Source organism: Pinus tabuliformis, chromosome 8 (assembly GCF_031772625.1).
Source record: "Pinus tabuliformis cultivar Carrire ecotype Pingquan chromosome 8, CPIR1, whole genome shotgun sequence".
Lineage (NCBI taxonomy): Eukaryota > Viridiplantae > Streptophyta > Pinopsida > Pinales > Pinaceae > Pinus > Pinus tabuliformis.
Window position 1 is genome coordinate 1,603,334,364 of NC_142294.1, and position 15,151 is coordinate 1,603,349,514.

General features: G+C 34.9%; 1 protein-coding gene across 1 annotated transcript; it reads left to right on the plus strand.

Annotated features, from left to right (window-relative positions):
• Nucleotides 1–4,475: 4,475 nt before the first annotated feature.
• On the plus strand, nt 4,476–10,576 carry LOC149242175 (uncharacterized). Its single transcript, XM_089374182.1, has 7 exons — nt 4,476–5,622; nt 8,506–8,622; nt 8,793–8,971; nt 9,232–9,325; nt 9,430–9,507; nt 9,609–9,710; nt 9,974–10,576. The coding sequence occupies exons 1-7, from the start codon at nt 5,131–5,133 to the stop codon at nt 10,106–10,108; spliced, it is 1,197 nt and encodes a 398-aa protein (XP_089230308.1). The 5' UTR covers nt 4,476–5,130; the 3' UTR covers nt 10,109–10,576.
• The last annotated feature ends 4,575 nt before the right edge of the window (nt 10,577–15,151 follow it).

Genomic DNA, 15,151 nt, shown 5'->3' on the forward strand with positions numbered 1-15,151 from the left:
ATGATCAAGCCACTTGGAAAGATGTGATTGGTCACATATGCCTTGTTGGTATGTTGATGTCATTATGACAAGAATATTCATAATCATAATGCATATAGCAATCATTAGCCACCATACCTGCATGCCCAACATAGAAACCTGTATGACGATCTACTCTTACCTCAAGGTCTAGTGTTGTGACATCGTTATGATAATCTACACTCCTGCTCTATCTCAAGCAACATATCATCATCATGATGACACAAACTGCAACATTGACTATCACAATGCATGCATAACAACCACCTAGACAACTAACATTCATGCATGATGAACACATTCCACCCATCCAGTCCAAGTGTTGAACCATGCTTTGATACCACCTTGTAAGATGTCTCCTCCCATATCTACCCGCTTTCACTGGCTTGCTCAGGGTAAACATGAGCTAAGGGTTACTATGACATGGCTCAAGCTCCTAGATAACCTTAAGGAAATGGAGCCAACAAAAAAAGACCTTACTTACTTCCCTCAGGTGTTACAGGACCACTAGGAGCTAACCAACCATTCCAGGTGCCCAATCCCTGAGTCAACTTTCTTTTTAGTGAACTATACCCCAGCCACTCCCATGACAAGACCTCTAAGCGACTATAACCCTCTAGTCACTCCCATAATCCTCCTTCTTGCGACCGCAATCATTTTCACTCAGTTTTGTGCTAGCGACCCTAAGATCTGAGCCACTTTTTCAAGGCTAGGATCTAGACCTTTGCCCAGTACTTAATGAAACTCCTAGAAATGATAAATAACACAGAGATGAAGCCTCTAACATAAAACTTAATCAAGGACTTGACATAGCACAGTCTAACCATGACAGTCATTCCGTCAAACACATTGAGAACATAATATTTATAGGTCATGAATTCATATCTGAACATAAGGATCTGAAACTTATTTGAGGTTTACCAAGAAGGACTAATGTCTTCTCACAATAGTTGTAATAACATCTATTAGGTCATGCATCATTAACCATTCATTTATCAATCAAACACGATAAGAGCCATGCCTTGAATCTATTAGAGAACCATGCTTATAACCAACATATAACCAGATAAATAAAAATTATAGAACAACCATTAAAGCCATATAATAACAAGTAAATTTACTCATGAAATACAAGAGGAACTTAGCTCTTATTGACATATGTGAAAGCCAACCAAGTTGGGGACTTCGATGTACCACTCGAACATAAATTGGGCTAAACCGAATCTTTCTTTCAACCAATCACCCCCATGTCATATTCCAAGCATGAACGTGGGATCTCATGGGATAAACTAATCCATAAAAAACCAAGGGAATGCATATGTTAAACCACCTCCACCCTCACACTATTGTGATCTCACCTAAACTGGTCCTGAGATCATAAAACCATACTAAGCTTGGATGCCTCAAAATTCCTTCACCATCCCTTGAAGAATTTTCCTGTCCCCACCCACGTGTTGAAGGCTTCCTGGAGAAAACCATCTCCACCTCCAACCCTTGGGATTTTCCTGAGACCACCTCATCCAGATCCAAAACCTTCCGGCAATACAAAGCTCAACCAAGAATGAATCTCACCACACCATGACTATCCAGAAATGACAAGGCAAGGCTAAAACCACTATCAAAATCCGACAAAACCCATGCCAATGACAACAATGAACCAAATACACACACATAAACCATCCATGCCAAAACCAGCTAGGAAATCATACATGCAACCTATTACCAACAAGTATCCCCACTGAAGCTGCTTGAGTCAACCTTTCCTTGCTTAATCCTTGCTTTCCTTTGTTTTCCTTTACTTTCCTTTGCTCTCCTTGTCCATTTTTTGCTTGGTTGCTTTCCTTCTCCTCTTCTCCTCTTTGAGACTAATTCCAAAACAAAACTGATAAAAGGATGTGAACTGATCCTCAAAAGCCTTTTTATTATTGAGGCCTCTAATTTCTTCATTTTTCCTCTATTTTCCTTCAATTTCCCTCTGATGCAAATTTGTGACCTTTCACCTCCCTTTTCTCTTATTTTCCTTTATTTTCATAAATAAAATGCCAATAACGTCTTTTTGCCTTTTCAAATCCTTTGCCAATTTCCTTAGCCATAGTAAACAACAAGTGATGCCCACTAGGATGCTTTGCCCAACATTCAACTTGGAATATGTGTCCCATGACCTTGGTCTTATTTTGCCTTTATTAACTTTATTACATGGAATTTTAACCCAATGCTGTTACAAGATCATTTGAGGTTGACGCCACCACAATACATATTCTATAAACGGATGGTCATAACAAGCCAATGAATTGGTAGACGTCGTGTGTTGAATCTACGAGGTCAACAATTTGACCTTCGCTGATTGATAGGTTCGATATTTTTTTTATTTAATTGTCAATTTGTCACATATTTAACATTTGGTGGTGACGAACACTGAAATCCAACAACACACCCAGAAATAGGTATTGTGTATAATAGTTAAGTCAATATATGATATATTATGGTTCTTTATGAGTTTTGGGAGCATTATTTATCCGAATTGAGATTTGGAAGTAGTTGAACAATCACAGTTCAGAAATGAATGTAACCAAAGGAGTTTGATGTTGTTTTGACTCATATTTGATGACCAAAATCTCGTATGTTCATTTTGAAGGTATATGAGCATGTTGTAGGTGTTTTGGATATATGAAGTAAACATGTTGCGATGAAGGGTTTGAATAACCAAATTGTAGTTCTGGTTGAAGCAGAATATGGGTAGCAGTATGACAACCAACATGAGTTATTAATGTGACATTTTGGTGTATGATGTATAGCAGTATAATTGTTGCAGGTTATATTGCAGTGCAGTGGTTTTAGGTTGTGTAACAGAGACAATGATTGCTACAATGGTAGTGGCAATATTTGCAGGTTGTGATTGCAATTTGTGGCAATTTCTTAATATGCATATTCGGTGATATATGATGATAATGGATCCAATTTGAAAATGAGATGAAATAGAGATCCAAAAGGAAATTGAAGAAGGAGGTTGGAGCCTACTCATTGTTGTGGTTGGAGCCTAAATCAGGTTGGAGCTTACTCATCTTTGAGGTTGGAACCTCAATTAGGGTGTAGCCTACAATGAACAACTACTTATATCTTCAAGGTCGGTGCCTTAAACATGTTGTAGCCTACCACAAGTGGTAGCTTGCATAATTTGGGGATAATTGTCTCCCTCAAGTTGGGATTGCAAATTGATGTAAATAATTGAAGACTGGACATAAGAAGAATTGGTGATTTTCTCCCATTTGGGTTTTTACCTAACATTTTTTATCTCCTTGTGATGTGGCACTTTATTGTTATTTCTAGTTATGCTGGTTAGTTATATGATGATGCATTTTGATTTATAATGACATAATGCTTATGAACACTACTACATAAATGTGTGAGTAATTGAGATTAAAAAACTATAAAATTGAATCAAGACTGATTCATCCCCTCTCAGTGACTTTTGGTCCAACATAACATTTATTTATATTTTATTAAGAAAATAAAAAATATTTTTATTGTATATTTTATTTTATATATAATTTTTAATATTTTTTTTTTTAAATTTAAGAAAAGTTCATTAAAATTGAAAGTTTAAATTATTAATTTTACATAATTTAAAATATTTAAAAATACATTTTAAATAATAATAAATAATAATCTTGCTAAATATATAAACCCATTCATATAAATCACATATATTAATATTAAAGGTCAAACGATTTGTTATATTAGTCAAAGTATATCATGTAATACAATCCTAATTAAAATTGAAATAAAATAAAAAATAAAATATTAAATGATTTTCGCCAAATTAAAACCCTTGTTCGCAACAACTCTACCAAAAATTAACTTGACCTTTATCTAAACCTAAATTAAAATATTTTTTTTACATGAAGTAAAGAAGGCCTTAACCTTTATCTAAAAATAAATTAAAACATATATTATATTTTTTAAATAAAGTAAAGAAGGCCTTATATAGTGCTAACGGCCTCATCTAATCTTCCATGTTCCATTTGACTTTACAAATAATTCCCACCGATCATGGGGCGAAATTTATCACAGTAAAGCCCATAATGGAAGGGCTTGATGTAAATTTATGAAAAACGCAAGCGAATCACGAGGTTTACTCGCAATGAGCATATCCACTAGGAGGACCGCGTGCCGGCCGGTGGGTCCCGCAAAACGGCGCGTGGGGCCGCGGGCTGCCCGCCGCAACGTGTCACGCGAACCCCTGATCTTGTGTGTCTCGGCCATATGGGAAGAGGTCGGACTCTCCAACCTCCGGGCAATCTTGTAGAAACGCACAAAATCTACAGACGAGGGGAAAGGATCGCCCTCCACGTGTCTCATAAAACGATCCAACGGCTATAAAGTGGTCCCAGTTTTGCCGAGGAACGAGTCACCGCGTTTCGGATGCCGAATTTTCACGACCAAGTCTCTGCCGGTACAGGTTATATTTTTCGATTTCACATCGTTGGGCAGCTTCATCTTCCCACTTCATCTTCCAGTACGAGTCCGCCTGGCAAATTGTGGTTGCATTGGGTGCAGTATTTGTACAGACCGAGACAAGGAACCCTTGAGCCCCGGCGCTGAGACATTTTATGTCTTTGGATCGCTTTTTGGTTGAGAAAAGCCAATATTGCAAGCGGGTTTTCATTCGTTTCAGAGATAAAATAGTGAAGGGAAAGTTGCCATGTTGTTTGAAGCAGAGGGGCAATGGACGCCCTCGTTAACAGGAGCCTGCATTGCATCATCTGAGCGAGGATCGAAGGCAGGATTGTGTAGAATCCAATTGTTTTTGATGGACTCTGGATTGCTATTGCAGGAAAAATAGCTAATTTTCATTTTTTGGGGCGTGGAAGAAATCATATCATTGAGGCAAAGTGTTGCTTCCATAAATAGTGTTGCTTTTCATGGACTTTTCATTGATATTGCAGGAAGCATAGTCATTTTTCTGTGTTTTACTCAACCTGTTGAGAAAATCATACAATTCGGCAAAAAGCTTTATTTAGATTCAGATCCTTTTTTATCTGAAATTCACTAATTGAAAATAGAAGCGGTAATATCGTCAAATTTGATAACTGTTTGTAGTGGTGCATTTTCATGGCCAATTTTGAGGAAAGGTTTGGAACACAACACAACCATTGGGATAGGCAGAAACCCAAATGGAGGGGCAATACCAATGTGCTCAGAAAGAATGTCACCGTGAGGTTTTCAGATCTGTATTCCTTCACTGTTGAAGGGACTCTTGATGATGCGAATCTGTTCAATGAGGTGAGAGAGAGGGTGCGACAACAGAGCCGAGTTTGGTGGGCTCTGGAGGCCAGCAAAGGGGCTGGTTGGTATTTGCAGCCCAAGATATCTTCTTTGTCTGAAGGGATTGCTGTGTCTTCGCTCTCACTTTCTGCGCTCTCTAATACCATTGCCTTGAAGAGGCTGATCAGGAAGGGGATTCCCCTTGCATTAAGGCCGAAGGTCTGGCTGTCGGTTTCAGGTGCTGCAAAGAAACGGTCCACTGTGCCAGATAGCTACTATGAAGACCTTTTGAAGGCTGTTCAAGGGAAGGTCACTGCTGCAACGCGGCAGATCGATCACGTAAGTTTCATCGTTTACATTTTGTTCTGTTAGTTTCTTTTGGACAGCATAGATATCACTCAAACCTAGCGCCTAGATGGAATGAATGCTGCTCATTGCAATGCAGCTGCTCAGGGTATGTTTCCTAAAGCATTTCCAAAAGAATGGTAGAGCATTTTCACTGAATCACTTAAAAATGGCTTTCTTACAAGAAATGCCAGCATTATGATGCAAGAGACTTAGGGTGAAAACCCTCATCCTGCAGTCAGAGTGAGCCCAACACAGCTCTTATCATTCAAGAGATTAAGATACTATGTTTCTTTGTGCACGAACCTACCGTGACTGATTAATACCATAAAGACATTTAGTGATCACATCATTATTATTCCACAAACACCCTCACTACCTTGATGTACTTAGGCAACATATAATGAAATACATAAACAATATAGACAGTCACACAACCAGACTTTCCTTCAAATTGATCATGGCCTTTAGCCATTTACATTTTTCAAACATGGCCTCTGGCCATTACAAATTCTCACTCTCACAGAGCTAGCGTTCCACAATTACGAAAATAAACTTCAGCTCTTTCTATCTCAGGCAGACTACTCTCTCTTTCTTTTCCATCTGCCAGGCCAAAGGCAATGGCAGCCTCACAAAATCCTTAGAGGCTACATTTTGCGTTGTCTTTGAACGTTTCTTCTAGAAGAAATCACTTCTTCTGGATCTGCTGCATCTTTATTTATAATCACTCTGTTAAGTTTTCATCTGCTAGAGTTTCTAGATTTCATGTTATGTAGTTATTTGTTTATCAAAATTGATCGTATCAACTTTGCCTGCTGCAACTACATGGCTCCTTGTGATTTCCACATGTCTCCTCCTTGGATGGCTCAGTGCCTTGATGATTGTCCTGCATCACATCAGAATTTTAGACTCTCCATTTTACGCTACAATGCTGAGAATCCACCACCTATCAAGATTTGGGAGATGAATGCTCAACCAATACGATTTTGTGGGGCTAATATAGCCTTTTCCTGTATCTTGTAGGAAATCAAAGAGCCATGTATAATGGAAGTGGGGAGCACTCATTTTTAAATGCCTTGTGTGGTTTTCTTTGGTTCATCCAAAATGCTACAAGTGCATGTTGAAAATTTTATGGTATCTGATGTGTTTCTCCTAACTTCTAAGTTGGTGTCTCATGCTCATAATTCCTTAAACCAATTTTCTGATGCACATGTCTCAATACTGAAATATCACAGAACATTGTAGATGCCATATGAAGGAAGAGCTTTTTCGTTTAGATCATTAAAGTATCCTTCCAGAACGATCAGAAATGATAACAAGCATACGTGAAAGTAGTGGATGGTCTGAATATTATGACCCCAAAATTTACAGTATGCACACACATACACAAAATAAAGAACTTACAATGCTATTAGACCATCACTGTAAATTGGGGCATGTGGCAGGATACACTTTTATAACAACTAATCATCATATTAGAACTTAGAAGATGAATGGTCAACAGCAGACTAATAAAACAGTTAAAGTTGAAATGAGAAAAGGACCGAGAGTGAAGATAAACACCAACAGCTTTTCTTTGTTCTTAGGCATCTATCAGGACCTTCATAAGACCAAATCCCAGCTATTTGCAAATGGGTTTGGTGAATATTTATAGCCTTTCAGATACCCTGGTGATTGAACCAAACCTCACTTCGGTCTTGATATGTAACATGTCATTTGAGTAGGCATATGGCACACCAAAATTAAATAAGGTCTACAAGTATAAGGTCTACAAACGAACTTACAATAGACTGAAATATCTCACAACATTGTAGATGCCCTATGAAGGGATAGTAGCTGCTTCATTTAGATTATGAAGGGATCCTTTGCAAGTATCAGAAAAACTGAATTTTGGGGAATCAGATTATAACAAGGAAACATGTAAGTTTTTAACTTTCTAATATCTATTGACACTCTGTTTTCACATTAGCTCCTGCCCATTTTCAACGACCAATTTGCAAATCTCACAGAATGATAAAGTTATCCCTTAACGCTCCTTCAATTTTAACAGTACATATGACTTCAGTCTTGATATGTAACATGTCATTTGAGTAGGCATATGGCACACCAAAATTAAATAAGGTCTACAAGTATAAGGTCTACAAATGAACTTACAATAGACTGAAATATCTCACAACATTGTAGATGCCCTATGAAGGGATAGTAGCCGCTTCATTTAGATTATTAAGGGATCCTTTTCAAGTATCAGACAAACTGAATTTTGAGGAATCAGATTATAACAAGGAAACATGTATGTTTTTAACTTTCTATTGACACTCTGTTTTCACATTAGCTCCTGCCCATTTTCAACGACCAATTTGCAAATCTCACAGAATGATAAATTTATCCCTTAACGCTCCTTCATTTTACCAGTACATATGATTAATAAACATTTTACATGGATCTCACAGTTATGAAAAATAACGACCTCACAAAATTGACGGTCATAAGGAAAAATGAGTTGTAAAATAGATAATACATGCCAATGGAGGCAATTTTTGCTTGCAACTATTTTACATTCGTAGCTTCATTTGAACTACTAGATACATGGATTTATACAAGGAGAATGAAATGACAGTTGACAAATTGGCTAGATATTTACTGGTGTTTTTGGTAATCACGATCAGTAGCGATTCTCCCTTGTCCACGAATCAGGTTGACGGAAACTTTACAATGTGTACACTAGTATCTTAAGTAAAATGTTATCAATTATTCTTAATTGGTTTTGGTTGTAACTGAGAAGACCTGTGCATTGTGGGAATCTTGTGTAATTTAGATAGATGAATTACTCATTGTCTTTGAAGTCATTATGAGTAATTTTTTCTGGCTCCCATGCAGGATTTGCCACGTACTTTCCCTTCTCATCCCTGGTTGGATACTCCAGAGGGACATGAATCTCTACGAAGGGTGCTTGTTGGATACTCTTTTCGTGACTCCCATGTTGGCTATTGCCAAGTAAGGCTAGCATTAAATATCTTTTTATTTCATTTTCCCTTTGCAAATGTGTAGTGCAAGATTTCCTTTAAATTGATAAACTCTTGTTAGCTGCGCCTTAATAATGAAAATATTATGCATTTTGGTTACAAGATATGTTGATCAAGTGGAAGTTATTGTTTGCAAAACAGGGTTTAAATTATGTGGCTGCATTGTTATTGCTCGTTATGAAAACTGAGGAGGATGCATTTTGGATGTTGGCTGTGCTCCTGGAGAATGTTCTGGTCAGTGATTGCTATACACACAACTTATCTGGATGTCATGTTGAACAAAGGGTATTTAAAGACCTCATGGCAAAAAAGTTACCTAGGTAAAACTTACATACTTTTCCTTCAATTTAGAAATGATATTAATATTCTATTTTTCATTTGGAAAATACTTTTATATTCCATTTGAGGAATATACATGTTCCGGTCCTTGAGGGGCTATTCATTTTCAAAGACAAAATCAAAGCCATTACATCAAAGCTCATCATGTCACTTATGGGAATTGAACCTGGGTCGGAGGATCCCAATCATTCCTCACTTCTTTTTCGTAGTATATCATTGTCCTTTTCTTTTTGGATGACAGAATTGCTGCACATTTAGAACATCTGGAATTTGATGTCTCTCTTGTGGCAACAGAGTGGTTTCTTTGTCTCTTCGCAAAAAGTTTGCCATCTGAAGTAAGCATCAAATTTTCATTCAAAAGATTGTGTAATTTTATGATCCAAACTATTTAAACTGTGGATATCTACTAACAAATAGTTCACTGTGGGTGCTACTGTAGACTACCATGCGGGTGTGGGATGTTCTCTTTAATGAGGGTGCCAAAGTTCTATTCCGAGTAGCATTGGCTATTTTCAAGGCAAGTCTATTTATTTTATTAATACAGCACACTATATGTCCCCGTCGAGCTTTTTGTATTTTTAAGTTTCCCATAGGCTCATTATTCTCCTTTAATTACAGATGAAAGAGGACGAGCTATTAGCTGCTCAAAACATTGGGGATGTTATTAGCATCTTGCAGAATACAACACATCATGCATTTGACCCAGATGAACTATTGAAGGTGAGAAAAATATGTAGCCAATAACACATAACACATATAAATTTTGCGGATCTCTTTTTTATGTTGCTCTTAAAGGGCCATCTGTGATGTAATAGAAAACAGTTCTTTCTATCGACATTACAGTTGAGCTCAATTTTTAAAGACAGTGCTAGTCCTAATCATTAGTAATATGTAGAATAGTATAATTACTGCTTGTCGGCATCACAATAGTTTTGTTTCTGTACAGCTTTAAGTCTCAGTTACTCTTATTTTCCTTATGGCAGGTAGCATTCGAGCAGATCGGTTCTATGACTACGAATACAATTACAAAACAACGTAAAAAGCAAGAACCTGCAGTCATGGCAGAGTTGGACAAGAGGTCAAGGCGACTTGGTTCCATGGCAAGTGATAAATCATGAGTATCTGTTGATTAGCTGTTAAACTGGCTACTTACAGTGTTTGTGTGCTAATAACTTGGGCAGAATCAAATGATGTCACAGAAGTCATATCTGTTTTGTTACGTTAAAGGCTATTGCAGTATATGTGACAGAGATGGGGCAGGTATCTTTTGACCACTAAAAGGATGGAATCATGCGAATTCCCTAATATGATAGTAGCAGTGTATAGCGAGGTTTTGAATACTTTCATTGTCATAAATTTTAACAATCATTTAACAATGATGAGATGCAATTCTGTCTCCATTATTGTTTTGTCTATTTATTAAAAGGTTCTAAACATGCTTACCTTGTTACAAATTGCAAGGTATGCTAAGTCAGGAAGTTCCTGGTCCTGAGCCATGTAAGGTCCTCGTCCTGAGCTCATGTAAGGTCCTGCCCCTGAGCTCAGGTAAGGTGTTATGTGAAAAATGAGATGGCTCTCTTTTTCAAGTGTTGCAATCTTAAGCTTTTTTTTTTTCATTACTTCTGGGAATGTCTTCATGATTATTAAGATATTGTTTCTATGTTTTAGGTTTCCATAGTTTTGTGAGAAAACATCGATTCCTCATATTAGTGGTTTTAAGGGAAACCAAACGTACATCTTTATTGACAAACAGAAAGTTAAACAGTGTTTAGGTTTACCATGGGCTTGGTTTGTTAAACAGGGGAGGGGTGGTGATACTCACTTCCCCGGGGTTTAATTCCCTCAAAGTGAAGTGACATTTCAGCCCCTCTAAAAAGTTGAGTGGACATGCCATTACTGCATAAGAAGGCTAGGCATGCGCGATAAGTTCAATATTGCTATAAGCTTTCCTCCCTGGTGTTCAAAGGACGACATTAGTAGTTAAATTGAATGCTTCTTCAATTTTCCAACATAGTGGCTAGAATTGAGCTCCTTTACTAGTCGTTATTGGGAGACATAGAAATTAAAAATACATGTAGACAAAGAAATCACAAATACATGTAGTTATTGGTAATCATGATCCAGAAAATGCTCATCTTCGAACTGAAACTCAATGCAGTTCTCTAAATAGATTGTATGGTCTATCTAAGTAGACATTCTTCCCTATATTATTTAAAACATGAAATGACTGTATTTTAAGTGATCATCCAATCCCGTAGCCAATGAATTTCATGATATTCCTTTTGAATCAAGATAATATTTGCCCCCTTTCCCTGTCATCCATTGGAGCTGCATATTGAGCTTGGCTTATGTATTAACAAAACGGTGAGCCATTGGGAACATTGATTAGAGTTCCCATAGAAATATACGATTTCCAAGAACAAGCCACTGTGGCGTCCATACTTACTTCCCCTGGCCATAAGGCATCACCCTATTCGCTTCATTAAGGCATTGCTTCCCTTGGCCATAAGGCATCACCCTAGTCGCTTCATTAAACCATGTATGAGGTTAAATTTGACATATAATAACAATATAATACATAATTTTTATGCAATATAAATTAGCACTAGAAATAATATTGCATATTTCGAATTCATTTATTCTCCATTTAATTCAAGGTATTAGCAAATTGCCAAGCAATTTACTCAACCATAGGAATCAACTATAGAGTCCACCACCCCTCGAAGGGCATGATGCCACCGGGGCAAAGGGTTTTATTTACATGGCGCTAATCTCTTCTCAACCCAACCTACTTTACTGCAATGCTTAGCCAATTTGTTTACTTTACTGTCATGCTTGGGCAATTTATTTACTACATGGCACTATAGTACACTAACCCACCCAATTCCACAATCGCTCAAGAATCTTCTTCCCCTCCAATGTTTTGTAGTGAGGCAGAAAGACATTGACTGTTGGTTGGTTTCTCAAGAAAAAAACACTTGGGTTCAAAACAATCAATGAACCATGATAACATGGTCACATTCTTGAAGGTGTTTGCCTGAGCAAGTGGGCATTTTAGTCATCGTTTCTCTTATATCCCCATAACATGGAAGAGGAATAGTCCTAATTTTCTCACCATTTGTGGACCATTTGTGGTGATATATCCCCATAACATGGAAGAAGAACTATGAACGGTGAGAATGAAAGAATATCCCAACAGAGAAGATGAAAACTGAACGAAGAGAATGGAAGAATACCTCCACTGGGAGGCGAGAAGGGACCTTCCTAACATGGAAGAAGAACGCTGAATGGAGAGAATGAAAGAATATCCTAACATAGAAGAGGAAAATTGAACGAAGAAAATGGAAGAATCTTTCCAGTGGGAGGCAAGAAGGGACTTAATTGAACGAAGAAAATGGAAGAATCTTTCCAGTGGGAGGCATGAAGGGACTTTTTCTTCGAATGAGATTTACTGTCTTCATAAGCTATGAGAATTTGTACCTGCTATGCATACCAAGGTTCAAGGTTAATAGGAAGCATGGGCAAGAAATGGTAGTTCTCGAGGACAGTAATTAGCTCAAATGATCCAACCACTCTTTTTTTTCCTTCCCTTTTACCATAGTCTCCTTGTTGCTTTCTTATAAAAAAAGAATGTGGGTATGTATATTTTTATTCAAATTTTTACCTGACATAAATTAATTTAATAAATAAATAAATTTAATAAATAAATTACACCTTAATAAATAAATTACACCATAATCCAAACCCACCAAATTATTCGGACATTGGCTTTAAACTCAGCCTAGTAACTTTTACGATGCATTTCACATTCTTATAACGCAGAATTGTTATAACTCAATGCATATGGTTTGACCTCCTCAAGCACTTGCAAATAGTATATGGTTGAATATACATAAATTTCTCCATATAAATAATATATGATTTTATCATACTGTAATAGTCAAAATTAAAGTATTAGAATCACTTGTTTAGATGATATCATGGAGATTTATTAGGTGAGGTTTATTTTAAAATAGAGTTTTTAAAAGTTTAATTGGATTATTTATAATTGCTACGTGGATAATAGGATTTAATTTTCATAAAATATTTTTAGTAATAGTTACAGATCAAAAAGTAACATTTATCTTCAAAGTATTGCTCTTTTCTTTTTTTTAATTAAATTGATTAATTAATCAACACAAATATATAAACTAAATGGCTGGTAATGCCACCATCAATTCATAAAAGGCATAAAAATAAAAAAATTTACTCAATTACAACTTTATTATTATTATTAATAATAACAACAAAAATAATTAATATATAAATTAAACATATATACATTCAAAAAAATATGTAATGAGATTGACCTTGGAGAGTCATCTCTACTTTATCATGAGGATTTATAATTTCTAAATAGATTTTATTATAATACTTAGTTTTATCAATACCACATGTCCAAAAAAAACACTTTATATGGTATTTTTTTTTAATTAATCAATTTAATTAAAATGATAAAAATGACGTAATTAAGTTGGAGATAAATATTAACTTTTGATTTGTAAATACCTAAGAATATTTTAGAATATTTCACGGAAATTAAATGCCTACTATCTACTTAATAATTATTGATAATTAAATGAAAATTGTGGAAGCCTTATTCCAAAATAAACATGCCTATTGGCATTAAAAAATGGTATAGCAACTAGTGTCATGAAATAAGTTAAGCATGCGGTAATGATAAGTCATACTATTGTAACAAAGCTTATTTAGGAATTAAGCATTCCCTGTTAAAGTAGAGATGAATTGCTATAGTTTATTCATGTAACTACATGTTTTTTCAAATACATTTATAATTTATTCCTGGATTGATGTTTATTAATATTTATCAATAATTTAATTTATACAATACTCCTAATTAATATGATTTATAAATTTGTAAAATAATTAATATTTCATAATTAATAATTAATAATATTACTACAATTATAAAATCTCATTGGGTTTTTAAATTTGTAAATTAATTAATATTTCATAATTAATAATTAATAATATTAATGCAGTTATAAAATCTCATTACGTTTATAGACTTGTAAAATGATTAATATTTCACAATTAATAATATTACTGCCATTATAAAATCTCATCTCATTAAGTTTAGATTAACCCTTTTGCCCATTTAATAATGGTTCGTCACTTTATTATAATTTAATATTAAAATGGGCGCCAATAAAATTGTATAGCTTTTCTTCTTTTCATATTAATTGTAAAGATGGGTATGTATAGGATATGAATTTTATCCTATCAAGATTTTAATCTTTGATATGACGGTTCATTGATTGCGGTGATTAATTATTTGTGTTTAATTTTTCTTTTTGCGTTTATTGTAATTTTTTTTAATCTCATATTAATGGTAAGAATCAGTTTACAACAACATAACATAATTAATCATTTATGTATTAATGTGATTATTTATAAAAATAATGATCTAATAACTAATAGATAGATAATTAAGTGTAAGATTATAATGTTAATTAGTTAAACGCCAAGTGAAAAACATTTAAAGAAACTTTATAATTACTTCTAATAAACATTAAGTATTGCATCTTTAATGATTATATTTATTTGTAGCTCAATTTTTCATGATTAGATGAAGAGTTGTGTGCTTACTTTTTCTTATAACGACTAATGGTTGTATCTTTGGTGATTAATGCACTTACCACTTGAGATTTATTTTGTGTGTTTTTAGCAACCTTAAAATTTATAACTTATATATAAATTGTCTAAATCAAATCATCAAATATGATATGGGATTCTTTTTTATTCTTTTTTATTTTTTATTCAATTTTGTTATTTCTTTTATAGAGTATTCATGAAGCATAAAAACAATAATTTGATGTTCTTTTGGAATTGATATGGTTTGAGGGGAAGAATTGGATTTGGCTGGTCTTTCGGTTTGTTCTTGTAAATGTCAACAATTTATTTTAGGTAATGTGGGCATATATCTTTTTAAGAGATTATTCAAGAAAAAGACTTTTTAAGAATAGATTTCTATCACGAGGGTGCTAGATCAAGGAATATTTGGTGGAAATATGACTTTAATTTTATTATTCAAACTATTTAACAATTGATTCTATTAGATTAGTTATAAAATTAATATTTAATTTTGTTCATGTATCAAC

What these genes read in the sequence shown, in the direction of transcription:
- LOC149242175 (XM_089374182.1), top strand. Translation starts at nt 5,131, where the DNA reads ATGGCCAATTTTGAGGAAAGGTTTGGAACACAACACAACCATTGGGAT. An exon ending in CAACGCGGCAGATCGATCAC is followed by an intron (nt 5,623 to 8,505) that starts GTAAGTTTCATC and finishes GCTCCCATGCAG; the next exon opens with GATTTGCCACGTACTTTCCC. An exon ending in TAGCATTGGCTATTTTCAAG is followed by an intron (nt 9,508 to 9,608) that starts GCAAGTCTATTT and finishes CTTTAATTACAG; the next exon opens with ATGAAAGAGGACGAGCTATT.